Source organism: Camelus bactrianus, chromosome 4 (genome assembly GCF_048773025.1).
Source record: "Camelus bactrianus isolate YW-2024 breed Bactrian camel chromosome 4, ASM4877302v1, whole genome shotgun sequence".
Taxonomy (NCBI): domain Eukaryota; kingdom Metazoa; phylum Chordata; class Mammalia; order Artiodactyla; family Camelidae; genus Camelus; species Camelus bactrianus.
This window is the reverse complement of record NC_133542.1, coordinates 45,243,800-45,268,225: the sequence shown is the minus strand read 5'-3', so window position 1 is coordinate 45,268,225 and position 24,426 is coordinate 45,243,800. Positions and strand designations below refer to the sequence as shown.

Genomic DNA, 24,426 nt, shown 5'->3' with positions numbered 1-24,426 from the left:
TTGCCTCCTGCCACCTCCACCTATCTTGTGGTATTCCTGGAGGCCACAGCTGCTCCTGTTTTAGACTCAGGAACTGGCCAATGATAGGAAACCAAACAGAAACTCGGCAGGTGCCCCAAACAACAAGAAACAAGAGGCCAAAAGAGCATCACAATCTTTTTATTATGATTTCCACTGTGCCCAGCCTCTGGGAGCATCAGCTCTTTCTGGAGTGAAGCTGAGCCATGGGGAGGAGCATGCAGCTGTTGTGATGGGAGGACAGGGCTTGGGAATGTTCCCCTGAGCTTACTGTCAAGTTACCTTCTGCAGAAAACCACATAGGAAGGGCATGAGGGACCAGAGGCCATTGGATCCTCCAGTGTTACTTGAGTGTTCTCAGAGGCTGTCCCGCAAGCCTGTGTTTGGCTGGGAGACAGATCAGAGGCCATCTCTTGTAGCCAGCTAGGCTTGAAGGCCTTTGTTTCAGCACAGATATAGAAAGGCCTTGCTATTTATACCTTGATGTTCTTATTTGTGGTCACGCCAACCCATGCTATACAAATTGGAATGTGATTGGGCTTTTTAGTCACTGGTCTGAGCAGACCTGACACCCTCTCCATGATCTGGGTCATCGGGGCATGTGGCCTAGAGGGAAGAAGGTTTTTCTTAGTGCTAGCGGGGTCTATTGGAGATTCTGTAACCTGTTCATTTTCTTTCCTTTTAAGGTTGTCAAAAGCAGTGGCAGTAGTAAAGCAACAGCAGGAAAAATACCCATTCCCAACCCACACCAGAGTGAGCTGTCAAGGAACAGGCATAATGCATTGATATCCCTTACTCGAGGAATGCTTTGTTGTCCAGGCTGCAGCTCAGGGCCAAGAGAGAAATCCTGGGCACAAACTAAGTGACGTGAAGAAAGTAGCAATTTTATTCCACTGTAAATAGAGTGGTTAAAAGGGGTTATGATTGTAGGTACCTGGATGTCCTGAAACTATGGCATCAGTTTTGTTCTGCCTTTTAAATGCCAAGTGTGTATTTGCCTTTACCCAGCTTGTTTGAAGGGGACATGCCTGCAGGATCACTAGAGCCTGCCACAGTCGTGCCTGGAGGTTACTCTTGACTCTGGGCTGGTTATGGCTGGCCTGAGGGCCTGCCAGACAGCTTCTGCTGAGCTTCCTTCTTGTGTTTAGAGCGTCTTGGCACCATTCTTACTAAGTAATGAGACCTGCAATAGTTGAGGTTGAGGCTTATAAGCCTAGGCCCAATCCTGAATCCAACCTGCAGTGAGGTACCCTCTTCCCAGGCAGTTTGATTCTGTTCTTCCCATATTGTTGACAAGAATGTGGGAACCCCAGATTTGGCCAAACAAGGCCAGGGTGACATCCCATAGGGAGCACCAGGGCCAGAAAGGCCAGTGTCTGCCCTGCAGCCCCAGTTGCTTAGGCTGAGGACAGAAAGAGGCAATGTGCTCATGGCTTCAGCCGTGGTTGTCTTCAAAGGAAGACCACTTTGAGGGGTCAGTACCTAGGAGCAAGAGGATGGCTCCATCCCTGGGATCAGAGTGGACCATTGTTCAAAAGTGCAGCGCCTGCATCTGCTGGAAGACTGGTTTCAGGGGAGGAAGCCATGGAGCAGGCCTGAAGAGCCTATCTGGCCACAGCTATTGCCTCAGCTGACTGTCTTTGCAACTCCACTATGTCACCCAGATGTCCCTGTCTTTTAACTCTAAGCATGGAGAAGAGGACTGCTGGGTGAAATACAGACTTGGGGCAAGTAGCCTTCAGAGAAGCATCTATGTAACCTCAGCTTCCCTTGGTTAGGGGGTGGGGTGGGTGGAGCTTGGGAAGAGAACTGATCTCTGCAATTCTGGGCAGCCAAGATGAAAAGATCGAAATATTTTCCTCATACCCTTATTAGAGTCAGACACTGATTTCCATTATTGGCAGAATTTCAGACAGTCACAGTGATGAAAGGGCTTGACAAGGAAAGGGAATGGGCTTTACTAGGTTTATAAAAGTTTGAATGTCTCCATATGTACTGCAGAGGGGCTCCATGGATTAGGACACTGCAAAGGGAGATCCCAGAAAGGGGCTGGGTGGACCTTCTGCAACTCTGGACTGGGGTCGTAATGGATCCTCTCCTTTGGTAAAAATCTAGATGCCCATAGAGAAGACGCTGGTTGCTTTTCCATGCTTCTCTGCTTCCTAGGACTCTTATGGACTGAGAATTCTATCCTTTTCTGGGGGCCATGTACCCTGTACCCTTCGCAGCACACCCTCATCAGGGAACTTGCCGTCCTGGACTAGAGGGAGAGGAGTGATCCCAAATAGGCCTGATCCTGTTGTGGAAGAGCTCTGAGGCCTGCTCTGCCAGGCCCTGGGATACAGCTGGCCCGATCTGGCCCAGTCTTTACCACTCATCCAAAGAAAGCTAGAAGCTGCAGCTCCAGAGAGGTAGGCATCACCTTGGTCTGTGAAGGATCAGGGAACAAGAAGATGGACTTCCAGTCCTTGTGACTGATGACGAAGCAGGAGAAATAAATCTATTTAGCTCTCAAAGCCCAGAGCTTGTTTCTACTCAAAATGCCCTGTCCGTGAGATCAAGCAGCCCAAGGCCATTGGCGCAGAAGGTGATCTGCCAGGAGAGTAAGCAACAGCCCCCGTGCTTAATGTGCTTTAATCTTCTCAGTGCAAACCCCAGGCCTGGCTGCTTCAGATGCAGTCCTTGGGCCCAAGAGTCATGTGCTTTCTTTCTTTTTGGCTAGACTGATTAATGGCCCTCTCCTACTGATTAGTCGTGGGAGTATGGCTAAGGAGCATTTACAAAGAGCTGTGGGTTTTGAAATGTTCAGAGCCATACACATGAATGTATATTCATCTTCTGTCTACTTCATTTCAGTCCTAAATCATCCAACCCCAGAAGCATCTCACTCGGCTTCTAGGTGAGGCAGTCTCTACAGGAAGAGACCATATAGTGCTCTTTCCATGCCCCTGGTTATAGCTCTCCCCTTTTCTCTGAGCAACACTGAGCTGTACGCTGCTTCTGTAGAAATGCCTTGAGCAATGCAATGTGTTAGCTTCTGTATGACTGACCCAATCTCTTATTGAATAGCTCTTGGTAGTCAGACCTTAGGCTAAACCTAAGTCAGAAACTTGAACCTCAGGGCCAGTGCTGACCCACAACATGCACTTACTAGAGAACTTGATGAGAACTTAGGAAGGACAGCGGGGGCTTGGAGACCAGACTCGGTGACTTTGTGGCAGCCTCTTCTTGCCCCAGAAGTCTTTCCACGCCAGGCCCAGGCCCTAGGCTGGTGGGGTGGGATATGCAGTAAGCAGCTGGGGAAGCAGCAGCTCAGGCTATATCTCAGTAACAGGGAGAAGGGAACACCTCCTCCTTCTGTGAAGCTTTTCTGGGACTTTTTCTGCTCAAAAGAGTTGAGATGCAAATCCTCTTCTTAGCTCCAGTCTCTTATCCTCATTGTCAGGTGGCTGAAAGGAGTCCCTGCTTAGGGCTTCTGTGGAGTTGCTCTTTCTTGGGCTATGGAAGAGGCTGGCTCTGCACTCCATACCACAGCACACTTTTCTAGGTCTACAGGTGAGTTGAGCTGGAAGGATGGAAGAGCATGAGCCTTCTCCTCTCCTCTTCCATCCAGACCTTGTTCTCATTGGAGCTCAGGCTTTGGGTCTCTGTGGTAGCTGACCTGGGTGAAGCACCTAACCCAGAGGACTGTGACTCCTGCCATCATACATGTTCTCCTTGGGTTCTGGGCCATGAGCGCCCATCTTAAAAATGGGCCAGGATGGCTCACCTTAGTTTGACTCTTTTGCTAAATAAAGACTTTTAGACTTGAATGACCTGGCTGAGATGTTTCTAGAATTCTGGATCCCTGGGAGGGGCTGCCTCCACCTTTTCTAACTTGGACTCCACATATTAGTTGTCTTCTCTGTCACCAGGAATTGGAATTTAAATAAACAATGGGCTGAAGTGCAGTGGTGGTTTTCAACCATTTCCCCACCCCAACACATCAAGGGACATAGCATACATCTACCAGTACAGTGGTTCACCCAGGAAGGGATTTTTAGTATGGGAAGAGGGAGCCTGTCAGCATCTCTACGAGAGCATGTGAGTCTGATATGCCCCCTTATTAAGAACCACTTGGCCAGAGACTGATCTATTAGAAATTAGGACTGGCTAATAGAAGGGCTGAGTAGAGACCCCCTCATCTATACCAGAGGTTTCACAAAAGAACTTTGGTCCTTTTTCAACCAAAAAGAACCAAGTCTCTGAAGGCATGGGCAGCTAGGCGTGCATGTGTGTGTGGCTGTGTGCGGTGGTAGGTCCAGTCTACGGTGTGGAGTCAGGGCGTGGTCCTGGAGTGGATGTTGCCACAGCTCCTAGGGCTTCTCCCTGTGGCAATGCATTTACTACCTCTGTTGTGAAGGGGAATGGTGATTTCAGCGCCATAAAGCTTAGTGACAAATTGACATGTGGACAGTGCTCCATCCCCGTAAGTCTCAGTACCAGAGGTTGGTAGGGGAAAGGGGGAAGGAAAGGAGGAAGAGAACGCCACTGTCCCTGAACTGAGCTTCTCTGCTCCATGCTATCCTGGGGGTTTCAGGTGAATGGCTGCACTGTTGGGGCGAGCAGCCAAGATGTAGATGACATTCTCCTGTAGGAAGGTAGGCCAGTCCACAAATCTGGAGTGGAAGTAAAGAATAGGTTTGTGAGTCTGGTTGCAGAGCCTAGAGGCTCATGAGACCTGATCGGCTTGAGCTGGGCAAAACTCAGGCAAGCCTGGGCTCGTACCTGACATGGTGATAGCTGGCTATACTTCCAAGGTGACAGACCAGCTGGCTGGTCCTATGCATCTGGGGTCAAATGTGTACTCCTGAAGCCTGGTTTCTGGGGGTGGGCACTTGCTGTTTAAGGGTGGCAGTGGGTAATGACCAACTTACTTGTGTGTATTGGGAATCAGGGGAGCAGACAGCCAGATGAGGAGGTGTCACTCACCTGGACTCAGGCTCTGAGGGCAGCAGGGCCTTGTCCTGACTCTTGCTGCTGCTGCCGGCTGGGCTGCTGTCTGCTATGGGACCCACTTGGCTGATGCTGTTGGGCACAAGGACATGTGGTTAGGAGTGGGACAGTGAAAGGTCTGGCCCCTTCCATGCTCTGGTGAACCCACAGCTCTGAATGTGCATGTCTGGGCTTGTCTGACACGGGGTGACAGGAGTTTGGAGTAGAGGCTGCCCTATGTCTGGCCAACAGAAATCACTGCCCACTGTCTAATACACAGGAGGATCCTCTCCTGGCTGCTGGAGAAACTGGCAGGAGAAACAGGCAGGTACCTTTCGTACCAAGGGCCATTTGGCATGGAAAAAGGAGGGGATATGTGAGTGTGGGCAGGGACTGGTAGGGAGCAGACCTGACACTGCAGGAAGGAGCCTCTGTGAGGCGTTTGCAGAACCAAGAGTGCTGGGCACGGTGGCACTCTGCCTCACTGATGGTGCTTCCGCTGCCCCGGGCCAGGAAGGTGGCTCGGGCTCGCTCCCGCTCCTTGACTGTCAGAAGCCTCAACAGAGAGTTCTGGGGAAGAAGAGACAAGTTAAGATCTTGGAGGTGAAAATATTTTGTAAACTGTCATGCAGTAGAGAATCCTACCTCTATTACCACCTCTGCAACCTCCCTTTGATGCTGCCTGGATCCTTTCTGGTAGCACCAACATTTGTAGTGGGGTCCAGTGCAAATCAATCTTCCTTGAGCAGTTTCCCCAGCCCAGGCACTGGATCACCTGTCACTGAACGGAACCTGGGCCCCTTCCTGGTACTGGTCCCTGTTCAGAGTACCCAGTGTTCCCCCAACCTGCCTGGCATACTTCCCAGGTCTCTGTCACCCAATATCCCATGAATGTTCACCCCAGCTGGCCCTCACCTGGGAACGCAACTGCTGCAGAAGTAGGAGGGACTCATGGGACAAGAAGTCAGGCCACTCTACATGTCCTCGGTGTTCAGGGTCCAGGGCTGCAAACTGACGAGCTGCCTGCTCTTCCTGCTCCTCACTGAGAGCCCTGTCACTGTCCCCCCGCTTCGCTGCTTGGTGGCGGTAGCGCAGGAAGTCCTCCAGTGTCAAGGAGCAATCTGTGGGGAGGCACCCCATACTAGCCATGTCCATCCTTTGCTCAGCCTGTGGAGTACCTCCCCTCACCTCTAGGGTAATCTCCAGGGCGCCCACACCCACAGTTCTTGTCGAGTCTTTGTCTCCATAGCCAGGATAACTCAGGCTGTGGCCAGGGGTGGGCCAACAGCTTGTGAATAGGGACCCATTTACTCTCTTACCCACCAAATGCCAGAATACTCCTTTCATGGTTTAGCCTAGAAAGTATGAAGGAGATATCTGCCTGGCCCTCTCCATCGGCAGCACTCTCCAGCCTTACCAGGGATGACTTTACACTGCTGAAAGGTCTCTGTGAGGCTGTACATTTCCTCCTCAGTTAGCAGCAAGTTGAGGTTGTTCTGAAAAAGAGGAAGAGCTGAGTCAGTGGCCCTATAGGCCAGTAAAAAAGAAAGCCAAGGATCAGGAGGAATGGAAATAGTATTTCAGCTGAAAGGCAATTCTGGGATCATCTAATCACAGCCTTACATTCACGAACAAGGAGACTGAGGCCCCACAAAGGGGGAAAGGACTTTCTCCGAGCTGCCCAACTCTGGGGCAGGATCTTCTCCAGAACCCAAGTATCCTGAATCCAGCCCAGAATCTCTTTTACTAAAATAGTGGTTTTGGGATGGTTCTCTGAGATAGCCTAGGGATTCCTTAGATATGCCTTAGGAAGATGTTGCAAGGGAGAAGAGGGCTAGTAAGTGGGCAGAGTTCTAGCTCCACCAACCAGGGCAGCTCCATCCTTACCTATTTTAAGTATCTGGCTACTGTGTTAGATTGTGCTCAAGGAGTATTTTAGTTAAAAAGTTTAATTCTAACTCTAGTTTCCACATTTTGTAAAACTGTTTAATTCTAAAATGTATCACTTTAAATAACTGCAGAATGGTTTTGAAAGAGACGCCATCATGGAAAAGTTCCTAAAACCAAATAAGTTTTTTGTGGGACTGTGGAAGTTTTAATTCCAAAAAAGCACTGATACGTTATTTTGCTAACATTACTTTACAGTCTTACAAGTCTTCAAATTCTCAGAGATTCTTTAAAATAGATTATTTCCCCCCCTAAAACACCAGCAAAGAACAGGAGCAGACATTTCATGACTATTCATTTGTGGATTTCATGAAGAACTCAAACCATTCTTTCAATAAACACTGAGCACCTAGTATATGCTTGGCACAATGGTGTAAACACTGTGAGATGTTCAGTGCAACTGGAGTGTGGTGTGTGTGTGTTTTATAGGAGAAAGTAGGGAGGGATGATAAAAGATAAGGAAAGGGAGGTGGACAAAAGTCTGACTGTAAAGTGTCTGAAATGCCCTTCATTGAGCCCCTCAAACTGGGCCTTTTTTCTGAGGGCAAAGGGGAATCATGAAAAGGTTTTTAAATGCAGAGTGCCACAGTCAGCTCTTTGTCTGTTGTGTGGAGAATGGATTAGAGGGGCAAAGTCTGGAGGTATGGAGGGCAGTTAGGTGGCTGTTGCAATAGTACAGGTAAGAAAAGATGAGTGGCTAAACTAAGACATAAGAATGAAGAAGCGGAGAGAGATTTGAGAGATATTAGGAGGTAGAGTCAATAGGGCCTGTTGACTTACTGGATGTGAGAGGTGAGGGAGAGCACTGAGTTGGGATTGGTAACTGGGGGTGGTATTACTATTCATAGAGATAAGGAATTTAGGGAGAACAGGTTTTGGGGAAAAGATGAGTTCATTTTGGGGCATGCTGAGTGTGAAGTATCTGTGAGACATCAAGATGGATATCAAAAGACATCAAAAGACTAGAGGAAACTGAGGTCTGGACACACAGATCTGGGAATGATTAGTGTTTAGCCACTGAAGTGGAAGAAAACTCAAGAGAGAGAGTACAGTGAGAAGAGTCTTAACAGAAACCTGAGAAACACCAGCATTTAGGACTGGGACAAGAAACTAAGGGCACTTAGAAAGAATGGTCAGAGAAAAAGCTAGGAAGAGAATCAGCAGAGGGTGATGGAAGCCAAGAAAGAGCTGCACAATGCAGGAGGCACTGTTAACAGTGGTTATACAACTAAGATGGGATTTTACTGATTTTGTATTTTCTCTAGTTTCCATATTTTATGTAATAATTCTCATAAAAAATACTCAAACCCTAAACAATATGGAAGAGCTAAATATGTCAGAGAGGTCAAGTAAGAAGATGCCTGAGAAAAGATCATTGGACTTGACAATCAGGGCTTAGGTGACCTTAGGAAGAGCCAATTCAGCAGAAGTGATGGATGCAGAAGCCAAATTACAGGTGGCTGGGGAACCACATGGAGATGCTGAACGAGGAGGAGCTTTGAAGAAACCTTTGTAAAAGGTCTAGTGGAGAGTGGTGGTAATGATGGCAGGACTGTGACAGAAAGCCAGGAAGGTAGCTGTGCATTCCTGGGGATTTAGGAAGGAGACCCCTCAACCCTGTCCCACATCAGCAGAACACTGCCAAGCAGAGTTGGTGTGGGTGAAAAGGCTGACACTTGGAGGGGTGGTGACTAGAGAAGACTGTAGACCAGGGTCTGCTGTGGCATACTCTCGCTGGGGAAAAGGTATTTAAGTGGCTCGAAATAACGATTCTACACTTTGCTTTATGGACAAGCCATAGAGAAAGTGTTATTTGTTAGAAAGTAGGACATCTTTGCTTTCTTGTAGGTGGTAGGAAGAAGAGGGGGTCAGCAGAAAATCCTTACTCTGAAATCAGTGAATAATGAAAATATCTGCAGGGCAACAGATCAATAAAACAAGACTTGAACTCTATTCAGGTATGCTGAGAAATGGCTATGAATCTAGCTTTTCATCTTTTGAAAAGTTGGAAGGCATTTATGTATAATTTATGACATTCTGAATCAATAGACCTTTGTTACTTAATTCACAAAATGATCACTTCAGAGATGAAGAACAAATGTTCTTAAGGTAGAAGGCCAAGTGAGGATATTAGCACTAAGAAGTTTTCCTAGGATAGAATCTATCCTTCCTGGAAGCAAGCCGGTTAGGATTTCAGGTTGTTTTTTCAGATGAATACGATGAATAACAACCATAGACTATGGGAGTAAGCACTGCTCCAAACAAGTACTTTTGAATAATTGGCCTCATCCTATCCATTCAGCCCTCTAGCTCAGTGGTTCTCAACTGGGATGACTTTGTCCCTCCAGGACACATTTGGTAATTTGTGGAGACATTTTTGGTTGCTCACAACTGAGGGTGGGTGCTACTGGCATCTAATGGATAGAAGTTAGGGACGCTGCTAAACATCCTACAATGCACACAGCCCCCACAACAGATTACTGTGTCCAAAATATCAACAGTACTGAGGAGGAAAAAGCCTGCCCTAACTCTAGGACCCTTGGATCTACTACAGGAAAACTCTTCAGGTCACTGCCTGGAAACTAGCGTTCTAAGACTGGCCTCCAGGAGAAGTGCCAAGTCCCCTGCAATGCAGCAGCCCACCATCCCTGCAGTCTAGGCTCACACAGTAGTGGCAGCTCCAGCCTGTTTCCGTGTGGGCAGTCTCGGTCACCTCCGCGGCACTGTCTCCTTGGATGTAGCCCATGCGGCGCAGGCAGCCATCGTGGAAAACCCTGGTGCAGATCCTGCATGGGAAGAGGCTCTCGGCCGTCCAGACCTCACAGACATCACACATGTCATCATTGACAACCTGGAGAAAGATGGCAGGAATAGGAATGTGTGAGTGCAGGCAGCAAGACTCCATAACCACCAAGGACACTGCTACCTGCATGGGGCTCAGTGTCCCTGGAGCAGCCTGGAGGAACAACTCCAAGTGAAGCCAGTGTTAAGGCAATAGAGCTTTCTCTCTGGAAGACAAGAATCAGCAGGTTCTTCCAGCTGCTCAGGCCTCTATGACCATGTTTCTGAGCAAGTATGCTACGGGCATTTTTGGAAAGAGTAATCTGTTGTGAGAGATTTTCCCAGGTACTGCAGGACACTTAGCATCCCTGTTTTTCTTGGCACCAAATACCAGGAGCAACTCCCAGTTTTGTGGTCTTCCTGAACTCCCCCAAACCCCACCCCAACATTTCCAAATACCTCCTACAGGGGGCAGTACCATCTTTAGGTGGGAGGGTTGGCAGAAGACCTGCCATGGTATCATTCCTTATTACTCACTGCCTTAAGTCTTTCACTAAGACAAATCCAGGATGTAACATTTTTATTCTTAGAGAAGAAATTCAAACTGTTCTGACTCAGCTCTGTCTTTCTGGTTTTGAGTCTCACTTCAACTATACCCAGGCCTCTCTGCCCTGCTCCCTGATCCTCAGAAGGTCTAAGACTGGAAGATTCTGCCCTTACTGGACACTCACAGGCTCTCTGGGCTCCAAGCAGATATCTGGAGGCTTGTCGTCATCCAGCTTCCGGGTGGGGCGGATGAAGGCAGGGGGTGTGAAACGACTGGTCCTGTCAAACTCCTCAGGCTCCACTCCACGCCCGTCCCGGAGCCTCTCCCAGGCGGCGCGGTTGACAGTGCTCTCTTCCTGGAGTACTGGGGTACTTGTCTCTGCTTCTTTCTCCTCCTGTACCTCCTGGACAGAGCCCTCTACTGTGCCACGGCGAGACCCTGGAAGCTCACCTGTGCGTCGGATGGAAGGCCTGTCCCGCAGCCCATCCTTGAAGGCAGACACAGCCAGGCTCACCTTCTGCACCTGCTCCACTGTCTGCCGCTTGGACATCAACACCCCCATGGCTCTGTGGACAGAGAGCAGAGGGGCCCAGACTCAGTCAGTGGCTGACCATGTCAGGCCAATCTGTTTCAACCATTCACCTAAGTGGCAAGTGCTATTAAATAGTTTCTCCCTTTTCTGGAACTCAGTAGCAATGGCAGGGTGAACGGAGTACTTATTATGGAGTCAGAAGACCTTGGTTCTATTTCTGACTGGTTCTATGACTTTGGTTTTCCCATTTATAAAATGAGGGGGATCTGCTCAGCATACTTCACAGGGCTGTCGTGACATCAGATAACATTAGAAAAGGGGCTTAACAGGGCTTATGAGACTGGAAAGCACTCTACAATGTAGAACAGTATCTCTGTCTCCCTTGCTGTCCCAAAGCCAATTAGATCCAGGGGTCCCGGGACTCTGCTACTTTAAGATAGTTGGAGACTTCAGAGCTAAAGTCTCTCTTAAAGATGACCCAAGGCTTGAAGCAAGACTGCAGCAACACATTTTGGCTTCTGACTGAAGAAATGCTCCTCCAATTAGTGATCTACATCAAATTCCTACTTTTTGAGTCAGAATGTATGAACTCCTATTTTTAGAGGACTTCTGAATTAGCATTCAGGAATCTCTACCACCTCACCCATGTGGTCGAAGTCTCAAATACTCCTTTGCTCCCTCTAATCAGTAGCTATGCCTATTTATGGGTCTGTTTGCTACCACAGATAACCTGTCCATGACAAGCGCTAAGGTGCTTCTCATACTTCTAAGCCTTCACTATGTCACTCCCACATTTTCTGCTTTGGTTCTCTGAACTGTTCAAGAAAGTTCTATATCCTTTACAGGTTAAAAAAAGAACATCCTTGTTCTTCCTCTGCAAGGTAAGCACTGGAAACGTGAGGTTACAACACTGGAGAGTGAAGGCATGACATGGTACATTGTGAAGCTGATCTGCTGTTTCCTAGCCTGAAGGGTCTTAGTGGAATTCATCTGGGGAATGTTCTAAGTAAAGTGGAGCAGAGAGTCCATTTCAGCCTGGTTCTCAATCCATCATAATCAAGGCTTATTGAACAGTACTCTGTGCAAGGCACCAACTACTTACTCATCAAAGGAAACAGAAGACTGGAGAACAGAGTCTCACAACTCAAGCTACTTAGTATCAGAACTCAAAGAAGTATAAGACACAGTGCTGGGAGTGCCTAAGGGAAGGTGAGACCACACTACTGGGAGTCAGAGTGGACCCTAAAGGGTGGGTAGGAAGTTATTCTCACCTTGTTTGGAGGAAAAGATGACAGAGGGAAGGAGGAGAGATTTGGGCCAATTAGAAGGCTACTATAACAGGCTTCTAATACTTGTCGAGGCAAGAGGTAGAGGGTTTAAACTGAAATGATAGCAGCAGGAATGATCCTGACTGAGTTGATTTGATACTATGGAAATAGAGAAATTTAGGAATAAATTGATAACTTGATTATATCAAGGGTAAAGGGAGAGAGGGCAATTTTATATTTAATTATTTCTCGGCTTTACTGAGATATAATTGACATACAACATTTAAAAAGTTTAAGGTGTACAATGTGATGATATGATACATGAATATATTGTGAAATGTGTACCACAATAAGGTTAGTTAGCACATCCTTTATCTCACATAATTACCATTTTGTTGTTCTTATTGTAAGAATATTAAAGCTCTGCTCTCACAGCACCTATCAAGTACACACTATAGTATTAACTATGGTCACCATGCTGTACTTTAGATCCCTGCAACTTACTCATTTTATAACTGAACGTCTGTGCCCTTTGGCCAATATCTCTCCATTTCCCTCACCCCTTAGCCTCTGGCAACCATCATTCTGCTCTCTGTTTCTATTGAGTTCAATAGTTTTAGATTACACACACAAGTGAAATCATACAGTGTTTCATTCAGTCTGTCTCTGCCTGACTTATAGGGAGGAAGTTTTAAATGGACCAACTAGAAGGAGGGTAGTGCCATTTACAGAAATTGGGAAATAAGAAAGAGGGATAATGAAATTGGATATTGTATGTGTTGAATTAAAGATGTCTCTGGGATATTCAGGTGGTATGTTATCCACTGTTTAAAACTTTCCAGTGGCTTTCCAAAGCTTTCAGGATAAAGTCCTCCAAATCAGCTTTTTTGTTTGTTTGTTTTACCATGGCCTGTGAAGCCCTCCTGGTTCTGGTCTCACTTCTTTACTCTGTGTTCTAACCACGCTGGTTTTCTTTCAGTCTTTGTTTGCCATGTTCCCCCCATTTTTGGGACGTTTGAAAATTCCACCCTGCTCCTCCCCTCGTTAGCACCTATTCATCTATCAGAGCTCAGTTCAAGTATTGGTTCCTTGCATAAGTTACTACTGACTCTGCAGACTGGGTCGGAGTGCTGACAGCACCATGCTCTTCTGCTCTAGAACACTTTGTCATTACATATTCAACAGGATGATTATCTAATCAATGTCAGTTTCCTCTATTAGATTGTTTTTACCCTGCTTAATACTTACCTCTACTGCCTAGCAGTGTGTCTGAAAGAGAAGAGGCATTTAATAAACATTTTCCAATTAATTGTGGATAGGTTTTTTTGATTTTCAATAAGGTCTTAATACACATAAAATCTGATTACAGCCACATCTTATTTCCAGAAATAACTACCGTATGTGCCACAGTGGTACAAATTCCTATCCTGTTTGGGTGCTTGCCCTGCCACCACTTGTTACCAAAGAAACTCAACCTATATTTTTAACTTTATAAACTTACTGATAAGGAAAGATCTCCTCTCCCCATTTGTAAAATTTGTTTGTAAAATTAAAATATATGGCTAAGGAATATTTGCTTTGAATAAGTAGCTCTCATTTATAGGATGGTGGCAAAGGAGGTTTATTGAGGAAAGAATTACTTATTTATTTATTTTTAACTTTTTTTTTTATTGAGTTATAGTCATTTTACAGAGGAAACATTTATTGATCAAATTCAGGAAACTGTTTAAGGTGTTCATGTCCCAGTGGACAATTAATGATAAATTATCATTAAAAATAATTTTTTCCTCATTTGCAAACAAATATTAGATAATAGAGGAATGGTTAAATTACGGTACAGTAGAAAATTGAATATGAAAACTACTGAGGTAGAAGTATACTGATGAAGAAAGATGTTCAAAATATATGGACATATTAATGAAAAAAGCAAGTTAAAAAATAGCATGTTATGATCTAATTTTTGTAAGAAAGAATGCATGTTTTCCATATTTTTATTAATCTGTATTTTCTAATTTTCCTACATTGTACATTAATTATATAATTTAAAAGTTACAGAGGTAACCTGGTGACTTGTTTTGGTTCTAGATCTGCTGTGACCCAGGACACACTGTTTTACTGCTTTGGGCTTCAAGTCTCTATCTGTTAATGTGTGCGTTTGGAATATGCAGTCTTAACCATTTAGAATGCTCATGTTCTTTTAAAAGTCCATGTGACCTAATGAGGGTATCCAGCCTGGGTAGAGGTGGGGCCAGGGGTGGAGAAGAGGGTGTGTGTATGTTAAAGCTTTTGCTGAGGCTGTGGGCCCAGGGGGTTCTGGAAGAGGCTGGGCCTGTAGTCTGCAGACACTGCCCACATGCCTCATGTGCACCGGCTGTGCACTACAGTTAGGTGGGTGGGAAAGCAAGTCCCCAACGTACAGAGAGAGGAACAGGCACACCACACCAAGGAGGGAGAATGCAAAACTGACACACAACCCTTCACTGCAGATCTTGCTCATGACCAATGGCAATTTCCAAAGCCACAGTGTTTTCCTCAAAAAGTTTCCATGTTGTTTCCACATTTTTTGACTGTGGCCCATAGTAAGAAATGTAGTTTATGATGTGATATATGTATACACATAGTTATAAACATGTATTCATAGATCTATAATTAAACCCAAAGTTTTGTGAAACAATCCTATTTTACCACATGTGGTGCTCCCTGATATTTTCTATCCTCTCTGTCCTACTTCATTAAAGCAGTCCTAATAGTGACTCTCTGAAATGACTTCATGACTTCCTAATGGGTTAGGGTTAGCACTTGTAATTTGAAAAACATAGCCTTAGAATCATTATACATTTTTGATTAGGAAACTACACTTTTGTCTTTTGATTAAAAGATGGTTACCTCTAAAAGACAAGGACAACATTGTGGGGTGTAAGGTAAGCTTTCCCCTTGACTGGAGTGATGCAGGAACAGAATTCTCAAGCTTGTCTTAAGAGTCTGTGTGGTTAGAAGTTCTAGCAGATCTGGACTGCTGCTAATATACCTCTGACTGAAAAAACCCTACTCTATACCAGAGGATGTCCTCTGATCGTGGACATATTTTTAAAAAATATTGGAGCAGTCTGTACAGTGATAAAAGGTAACCTTTTAATATAAAATATAATATAATATAATATAATATAATATATTATAATATAATATAATATAACCTTCATGGGAGAATTATTGAATAACCTGTGATATATTCATGCTATAAAAATAAAGAGGAAAAAACTGGTTTAATCCAATAGGAACACGAAGATCAGAATAATGATTCTCATTGGCTGGATCCTGTGGCATATAGGGGTTTATATATCAGAACTCTAGAAGGAGGGAAGAAATAGTGGATTGAAAAAGCATATCAATTATAATAAATATTTATATTTGGAAAGCAAATATTAAAAACCATCCATCACTTTTTTTTTTTGGTAACAGACTACAAAACAGCAGAGCTTGACAGTATCCTTTTGATTCATGCGGAGATACAGAAGGTGCTAGCTCTCTAAATAGTGGTGGGTGGCCCCCCTCCCAGAATCTGTATTAGAAGTTTTAGGGAGCAGTCACAAGACATTTATGTTTATCAGCAAGAAGGTATGGGTTTAAAAAAAGTTGATAAACACTTATTTGGAGACCTGGAATAACCATACAAAATTCACTTTTTCAAGAATGAGTCATTGGAGGAAAATCAATACTATGCATTTGGTTTTTATTGCCCTTTTCAGGTAATGTAATAAGAGTTCTGAACAAAGTCCAGCCAATTAGGAGGGTTACTCTGTAAATGACCTGACTCATTAAAAGTATATTGGCAAACTAACCACAAGCATATCCCAACACTGTCTTGCACAATCATTACTCTCTGTAAGGATACCAAGAATCACTATTAGGCTACTCAACTGTTAATGATGTCATTGAAGTGGATTTGGGAGTTTATCCTTAAAGGAATTTCAGTGAAGACTGAAGAAGATATCCATCAGCAAAACAAACAAACAAACATAAGAACAAATTAAAAAGTCCTTTCCAGTCCTGACCAAAGGGTCTTGAAGTACTGCTCTTCCTTTCACCTGAGGTGGTTCAGTTTTCTAGGCCACCTTATGCCCATAAAGGCAGAAAGTGTAGAGCAGAACCATTAAAAAGAAACCATCAAAATCCAAATAAGATCTCAAGTCATTTTGCATCGGTATGGCTTTGATTTTGAGAGTAAACCGTGAGAACACAACAGAATTAGGCTTCAAGAGTGAGGCTAAAATGCTTAATGCTTAATGGAGAGGATCGAACCTGTATACAAAAGACACTTTGATTAGAAGCAAGTGTGCTGAAATATCCACGATGTGCACCTGGGGTGTTTGAGAAATTAACAAAATCAGCTCTAATTTCTAGAGAAACAAGTGGTAGTGATTAGTGATGGGGAAAAACAAATGCCTGGTGAGAAAAACCTGGCCTCTCCTGTGATGGAAGGAGTCCTAGGAAGAAGAGTGAGTTAAAAGGAAATCAAGTTGCAAAGATGACACAAATTATACCTAATGATTACTTCTTTGGCTGATGGGTGGAATTTTCTGCCTCCTAACAAGTATGAAAGAGGGATAAAAAGACATTGTCCCAAGAATGATGTGACTGTCAGAGGATCTGTGGTACCTAGAGAGGGCTTGGAAAAAACCTCATGAGAGCAGGAGCAGGTGGTGGTGAATAAGAGGAACAAGAAGGTAGAATAGAGTTGATTGACTCTATGATCTGGAGTAAATGAAAACAGATGACAACTAGAAACTTCCTTCAGGGAAGAGAAGTCTGTCTAGATGTATTTATCAGGCAGTAAGACATATGTGGGCAGCTTGAAATGTGCATGTGCAAGACACTCATTCTCTTCAGAGCACACGCTTACAACGCAGTAGGATTATTTTTAAGGGCAAAGTGGTGGGAGTAAAAGGAGGAGGGCTTGCTCCACAGCAGGAGCTGGTGGAGAAATAAGAAAGAGGAAGGCAGCTAGGAACCTCTTCCAAAGCTCTCTGTAAAGATTTAGGTGTGTGAGAAGCCAGGGGAGCAACCCTCCCAACAGGCAGGAGTCTCCTCGTTGGACATGCTAAATGTAAAGTACATGTACTTGCTTTCATCTGATCCTTCGTATGGGCGTGGCAGCTGTTTGAAAAAGGCTCAAAAACAACTAAAAGTGATTGCTTGGAAGTTATGAGGGCTTCCCTAGTCAGGGACAGGGCAAAGAAAACCTCTGAGTTGGACAAGGGAAAACAACCAGAGAGTGGGTTGAGCAGGTGGAAAAAGGAATCCCAGTTTTTCATTGAAATCAAGAGGGAGAAAAAAATCTAGATGGTTCCCACTGCCTTCCACAGTGCATGTGTTCTATAACTCTTGGTTCAATGAATGTTGCAGAGATACCAAGGCAACATAAAAAGTTTGAGATCTTGGTGTCACTATTCTTTCTCTTCCTCAAAGTTGGCCAGAGAGATTAATCAGACCAAATCTTCAGAGCTCAGTTCTAGAAACTACACAGTCACCTGCTCATCTCATCACATCTACTCTGCTTCCCCGAGGAGACCCCGACTGCTGATTCGGAGCTAGCAGGGATGAGAGCAGGTAGCCATATAGTAGTTATGGGTGATTTCTTTGATCACAGGAGAGAGCTACAGAATTTTAGCATTTGGCCAGTTTCCACAACCACAGTGTTTAAAGAGAGAGAGAGAGAGACAGACAGACAGACAGACAGACAGACAGACACTAATATTACCTAAGTCAACAGTCCCCTGCATTTATGCTGTGTCTTGGGGCACTATGGCCTGACCCATAGAAGGGTAGCTGCCCTAAGGGCACATGCAGTAAACTTGAAAATATATTTTTTCCCTCCTGGGAGAGATATTTACCATGAGCAAGCATCTGCAAATAAAGGTGAAAAATTTCAAGGTGGTCAACAATTGGCTCCAGGTAGCATGTGCCTGAAATGTTGTCTGAGAGCCTCAAGGAAAGCCACACACCTAACACAGGTGACCGGCAAGAGTACGGAAAACCAGCAGAACTACGGTCTACAAAATGCAGAATGCACAGCAAAGACCCTAAGCTCGCTGTGCACATCAACATCAATCTGGAGACTTTAAACAAAAACCATCAAAAAGAGTCCCCTTACCCTCTGCTGATCTTTGAGGAAATTCAAGCCCGAAATAATCTGGCTGATCTCCAGTGTCTGGGTGTTGCTTTAGGAATCCAGCGCCTCACCACAGTGATCTTGGAGCCTGTTTCTAGTCAGCCATTCTGTTTCCTGGCAATAGCTTACAGATTACTTTTAGTTTTCATGTCTGGAGATCCTGAAGGGGTCTAAGTGGTCTCCCCTGTCTTCCCCATTCTCCCTTGTTCATCCAGTACAGCAGCACTGGCTTCAGTCAGCCCAGGAAGACAGTCACCCCCAACTGCACAGGGCTCTTCTGGGGTTTCCAAGGAGCAGAAGGGCTGAAGACTGAGTAAAACTCTCTTCTTGCACTCAGCTCAAGAGAATGAAGTGCGAAGGAGGTGCTGTTGTTGTTTAATATTTACTAAAAGCCCAAAAGTTCTAATAAACATAGGACAGAATTATGGCATGATCTTTAGCCCCTGGAGGACTGGGCTGAGTCTTCATGAAAAGCTACAGGGCTGGTTTCCCACAGAAGCAGAGCAGCAGTTAAGGAGTAGCACACCGTCAGTGATTGGCTGGTGTGACCGCACTTAGCCTGCAGAGCTTTTCAGCAAGATGGAGAGACACTCCCTGTTCTCCGCTCTGGGCCCCTGAAGCGCAGATTCATCCCTATTTATGCACTCATTACACCTTAATTATCACCACTTATTTGTTAATTGTTCAAATATTTGCTGAGTGCAACCTACTATGTGTCAGGCACAAATTAAGCACTTAGTAACTGTTGGTAGAATGAACAAAATGGAACCTCACTCAGCCTGTGAGAATGCAGTGTGAGTATGTGCATGTGTAGGGGGCATAAGTGTAGGATTTAAAAAAAAGTGTTGCTTGAGCTAAATTTTGAATTATGAGTGGGAGTTATCCCAGTGGATAAGGAGAAAAAAAAAAAAAGGCATTCCAGGAAGAGATAAAAGCACATGCCAAGGCATGGAGCTATATGGGGACTCCATCATGGCTTAGGTGGTATGAAGCCAGCTGGGTGCTGGATAGAAATAGGCAAGGAAACTTGCCTTCATATAAGAATTAGTCCAAAGAACTGGTTTGAGACAGTATGCTTAAAATATTTGTTTACAAGGGAATATGTATTTGGATTTCAGGGAGATAAAAAACATAGAGAATTGGATTTTCTGAGGCAGGAAAGCCCTGATAAAGCCCAGGGCTGACCAGTGAAGGCATTGTTTGGCCTTTGGAACCAACAAGAAACTCTTTCCCATAACCTAAGAGCTGGTAGGTAGTGACTGCAGTGAATTGTTGGGACTTTCCCTCTGGAAGACCCATAAGCCTAATTATGAGGCTCAAAGGGGGGAGGGGAGAGGGAAAGAGAGAGAGAGAGGGAGAGAGAATGGCTGCCAACCAGCATACATACTGTTGTTTTAGTCATTATTATCATAGAGAGCCAAAAGTATGGCCAGTTCACTCAAAGCATATGGGCAAAGGTAATTTTGGCAGGGCAATGACCTGGGGGCTAAGAATGTGTGGCTGCCGGAGGAGGCACGGAACAGCAGTTGCATTTCCATTATGCCTGGGAAAAGGCATACTCTATGACAATTCCTATAGATATTCGGTGAAGCTGCACTTCTCTTACTTTTCTTACTTACTAAATGATCAGAGAATTGCAGCCTGATTCTGTGTGAACTCAAGTGCAAGGAACTCCCATATTTATCTAGCACAGTACCTGGCAAGCAGGTAGCACTTAGAAAATGTATATGGTCTCTGAGGGGACTGCTGGAAAGGGAAGAAGGATAAAGGGGGATGTAATAATGGAAAAAATAATCATATCTCCAGCTGGGCACTTATAGTCTTGGTTTCTTGGTCCAAAGCTGGTAAGCAATTTCTTTCAGAACTTGGTCATTAAGATCGAGGGGTTGGAGTGGATAATATTCCCATTAGAAATGAATAAATCAATTTGGGAAATGAACATAGCAGAAACCAAGAGTACTGCTGGAGAAAAGCATGTGGGACTGGAAGATAATAGATTCTGTAGCTAAAAAGAAAGGAAACTATTTGCATAAATACGATCCACTTAGGAACAGGTGTACTGGAAAAAAATACAGGGAGTATGGGAAATGGGCCGGGAAAGGTCTTACTTACTATTCATATGCTCGAGGAAAAGGGAGGATTGTCAAAAGATGGCAAATGTAGGAGGAAGAAGACCATAAGAATGTGGTCAGAGAAGATGAGGAAGATTAAAGACTGAAAAATCCACTCATTTGTATACACTCAAGTGAAACTGGGTGAGCCATTCTCTCCTCTTTTATTTCTCTTTAGAGAGAGGGTTTTTTTGTTTTGTTTTGTTTTGTTTTGTTTTTTTAAGAAGATTAAGGCCACCTGGTGACATCCTTCACACTCAATCTGGAATGATTTAATTTGCAGACTCATGTTGTGATTAGGGGAGAGTTAGACAGCATTCTTAGGGTTTTGTAATCTTAATGTTCACCCAGTCCTGGGCTTCAAAGAGGTGATATCCAAGGTCCAATATTTGGGGAGCACCTGGAGCCATCTAACAATTTTTCCATGGTCACAAGTGGTGTGATACCAAGAACCCTTGCTGAAAAAGGCTAGTTTAGGAGTAAAACGCCACTGACAAATCTCTGAATTGGTGTAAACATCATATTTGCAGGCTTGCTCTGATTTTCTTTTTAAAAATATAACCCTATTTATTTTGGCATGTTAAGCTGATGAGATGGGTTTGAACTGAATGAAATGATAAAGAACTCTGTATCAGGGAGGTGCTTAACCATTATCAGCCTTTGTCAAAGTTTATTCCTGAGCTGTGCATGAGGTGCCACACCCTGGTTTTTCCATTTTCTCACAAGTCTGACCTCCCCTCTCACGATGTAACCGCAGATGTCCAAGGAACCCACTTCTATTATAGGAGGATGTCGCTGGGTTTGGATATGTGGAAGAAGGAAGGAAGCTGAACAGGAAAACTCTTCTAGAATGTGGTGAATTACATTGTTTAGCTCCCTCAACACTCCATTTTTTGGACAAGAAACCAGAATCTATCCTTGGTTCCAAATTCATACTCTTGGGATTCAGGTAGAATGAAGGCTACCACAGCCCAGGACACAAGATGAGGGTGCATCACTAGGGCAGGCACAGACCTTTTCCATTCCCCAGACAACAAACTCTCATAAACCTTTTCTGGCTCTGCACCTTCCCCACCCTCCTCCTCATCATCATGCAGAGGCACTGTTGGGCAAGTGTCCTGAAAGGTATCAGTGGACCAACATCTGCTAGTGCATGTGGTCAGATGGCCACAAAGACACTGGATCATGCTTCCTAAAAGTGATCCTGTCTCTCCTTCCTCTCCCTCAAGGGTTCTGCAAGCAGGGAAGGTAGTCTCAGAACACTCCATCCTCTGAAGGGTTCCTCCAGTTCCCTAGAGCAAGTCCTGTCAAAGACCACACCCAGAAGCCTCTCCCAGACCCAGTTAAGTCTGGAGCCACGGAGAGACATCATTACAGTGGGGCTGCTAGTGAAGGAAGCCACACCCTGAAATATGGGAATTCAGTGGAAATCAATTGCAGCAGCAGTCTCATCCCCAGTTAAAGGGTCTTCATGCAGTTAATTAATCATCACATTTACTGAGTATATACTATTACAAAGCCCATGCTTGGTATCTTAATGCAACTTACTAACAAATACACATTCTTGCTTTTGCATCCTCTTGATGCTTTTTCCCAAATAAACTTAGAAAAACAGATTTCATGATTCTAAGCTTTGTGACCTTGGGCAAACTGATAAACCTCTCTGAGCCTAAAGTGCCAAATGTTAAAAAGTTGATAATTTCATAAGGCTGTCGTAAGGATTCTATGGGATGTTAAATATCCCTGGTATAGTACTTGGCACATTGGTGCTCAATAACCATACATTTCCTTTCTTCTTTCCTTTAAAGGAATTTCTTTACAGGACCTGCCAGAGTCAGTTATTCTACATGATTTTACTGCTTTCTACCTGAGGGTCAAGCCCAGGGGCTCAAATCTTTTTTTTCCGCTTCAGAGGCCTCACTGGTCCTCTCCTCTCTTGTACCCTGTGCTCTTATAGATGTTCTTGCCTCCACTAAGATCCATCTTGGCGCCAACTGGGCCACCACAGAGAATACACATTCTAATGGGGTAGAAGGACGAAATGACAAAGGCGCAGTCCCACAGGGCCCTTGCCTCTCGACCATGTTAGAGGGACACAAGTTAGGACACACTGAGCTCTGAAGGAGGTCAAGGCCCAAATCCTTTGGGCATATGGGAAGTTACTCCTGGCCTGGATCCCATGACAGGATCCTCTCCTCCCAGTCAGAGGTTCCTTCCAGGCAGTTCTAGGTTCTCTGTGGGGTCCACCCCCACCGTGCTGAGGAGCCCCTGTGTTTCCGAATGGTCTTCCACCGAGACCACCCTTGCCCTCCCATAGGTACACACATGGTATCTCTCGGGATGGTGTCCTCCACACCGGGCCTCCGCGTGGCAGCAAATGCGGAGAGAGCCCTGAGAGTCTCCATTCGCACAGGGATCTTCCATGGGGGCGGCTCCGCACATCGCCTCCGGGACCCTCCCGAGGGGCAGAGGCAGAGACACGCGGGATTTAACCACTTACACAGGGACCCCCTTGTGGATGGCTCCCACACATCTCAGAGTCCCGGGAGGGTTGTCCTCTGCCCGCAGACGCGCCCCTCACGGTGCCTGCCGGGTCCCCGCCGCCCCCGCCCCCGCTTACCGGGACTGTCAGGGTGCGGGACGCGGGTCCGAGGCTGGCGGACTCTACACCCCGGGCCCCGCGCCACCCATGGTCGTTCGAGAGCCGGCGTGCTGGGGCCGAGCACCTGGAGCAGGCGGCGCGGGCGGAGCAGGAGGCTGAGGCGGCGGCGGCGCGCGCGCCCCGAGCACACCCACCCTCTCCGCCCCGCGCGGCTGCGGCGCGTGCGCCCGCGCGAGACGATCTCCTCGGGCCGGGGGCGCGCGCCCTGTCCCGCCCTCCTGCGCCTCCACGCGCGGCCCTCGCGCCTCAGCCAGCGACCTTGTGCGGGAGTGAGGAGCCGAGGGACCGCGGGAGGGCGGCGGCCCACTCTGACGAGCTGTGGGTCCAAGTGCGAGTGGGCGCCCCCAACCAGCGCCCCGCTCTGCGGCGCCGAGACTGCGGCAGCCTGGCCGCCCGCGGCAAGGTCAGTGCCCGCCCGGAGGAGGCCGCCCGGGAGGGGGCTCAGCGGGGGCTGAGGACGCTCCCAGCCCCTCCCGCGCCGGGGCGAAGCGTCTTTCCGCCCGCACCTGCCTGGGGAGGTGAGAATGACTCATCTAGCGGCCCCGGCAGGGCTCTGTCTCTCCTACCAAGGCCAGCTGCCCGCTCGGGCTTCCGGGCCCACGACGCTGGCATCGGGTACTCACCTTCGTAGTAGCCCACAGCTTAGGGTCTAAATGAGCCTTCACAAAGTTAAGCTGGCTGGCCCACCTCTTTCTGTGCGCTGTTTTCTGAGATTATTCGTCTTCCATCCCCAGCAGTAAAGTGCTTTAAATGTAACTCAGTTTTTGCTGCAGCAACCTCATCCCTCAAACTGTTCGAATAGCCAGCTTGTCAGGAGGCCATCCGTTCTGAGGGATAGAGCGTGCACTACACCAAACTACTTGCGCTGAAGAGGGCAAGAAAAAGATAAAGTCATAAAGCACCTAGCAACTAATCATAAAGAAATAACTGAAGATACAAATAATATGCCAAGAACCCTCTTATTTAAATAAACTATATTTACATTTTAACCTACCTTCATTTTCTTGTGCATTCAGTCTGTTTCTCAAATACAATTCACGTCATGTTTTGAGCCTCTGGTATTTGTTTCACTCTGCTAGGGGCTGTAGGAGATAAAAAAGAACTCATTTTGTTCTTAACATCATGAAACTTAACAATAGGGAATATAAGGAAAATATAGTACTACATATTGCTATCACTTTTAAACAAAGTACTAGGTACTATTCTAAACACTTTAATTATATTGTCATTAATTTTCACACCATCTCTTTGAGGAACTGTACTATTAGTTTCTACATTTTGCGGGTGCCTTAAGTCCCATAGCTAACGTGGTCGAGGTAAGATCGAAATCCAGCTATTCTGACCTCAGACTCCAAGTTCCTAACCATTTTACTGTAGTACTGAGAAAGAACAAGCTGTTAATCATTAATACATGGGA

The 24,426-nt window shown here is 45.7% G+C and overlaps 1 protein-coding gene and 1 pseudogene across 2 annotated transcripts; one reads left to right on the top strand and one right to left on the bottom strand.

Annotated features, from left to right (window-relative positions):
* LOC123616264 (ras and EF-hand domain-containing protein-like) overlaps window positions 1–24,426 on the top strand; it is a 218,416-nt pseudogene that overhangs the window by 37,316 nt on the left and 156,674 nt on the right.
* On the bottom strand, window positions 144–23,760 carry PHF24 (PHD finger protein 24). Of its 2 annotated transcripts, none has more exons than XM_010952797.2 (8): window positions 23,633–23,760; window positions 10,452–10,833; window positions 9,605–9,790; window positions 6,410–6,488; window positions 5,908–6,113; window positions 5,402–5,562; window positions 4,990–5,085; window positions 144–4,676 (listed from the first exon to the last, which is right to left on the bottom strand). In XM_010952797.2, the coding sequence occupies exons 2-8, from the start codon at window positions 10,827–10,829 to the stop codon at window positions 4,580–4,582; spliced, it is 1,203 nt and encodes a 400-aa protein (XP_010951099.1). In that variant the 5' UTR covers window positions 10,830–10,833; window positions 23,633–23,760; the 3' UTR covers window positions 144–4,579. The 2 variants fall into 2 exon arrangements, with proteins under 2 accessions (XP_010951099.1, XP_010951100.1); XM_010952798.2 differs by lacking the exon at window positions 23,633–23,760 and adding an exon at window positions 22,968–23,138.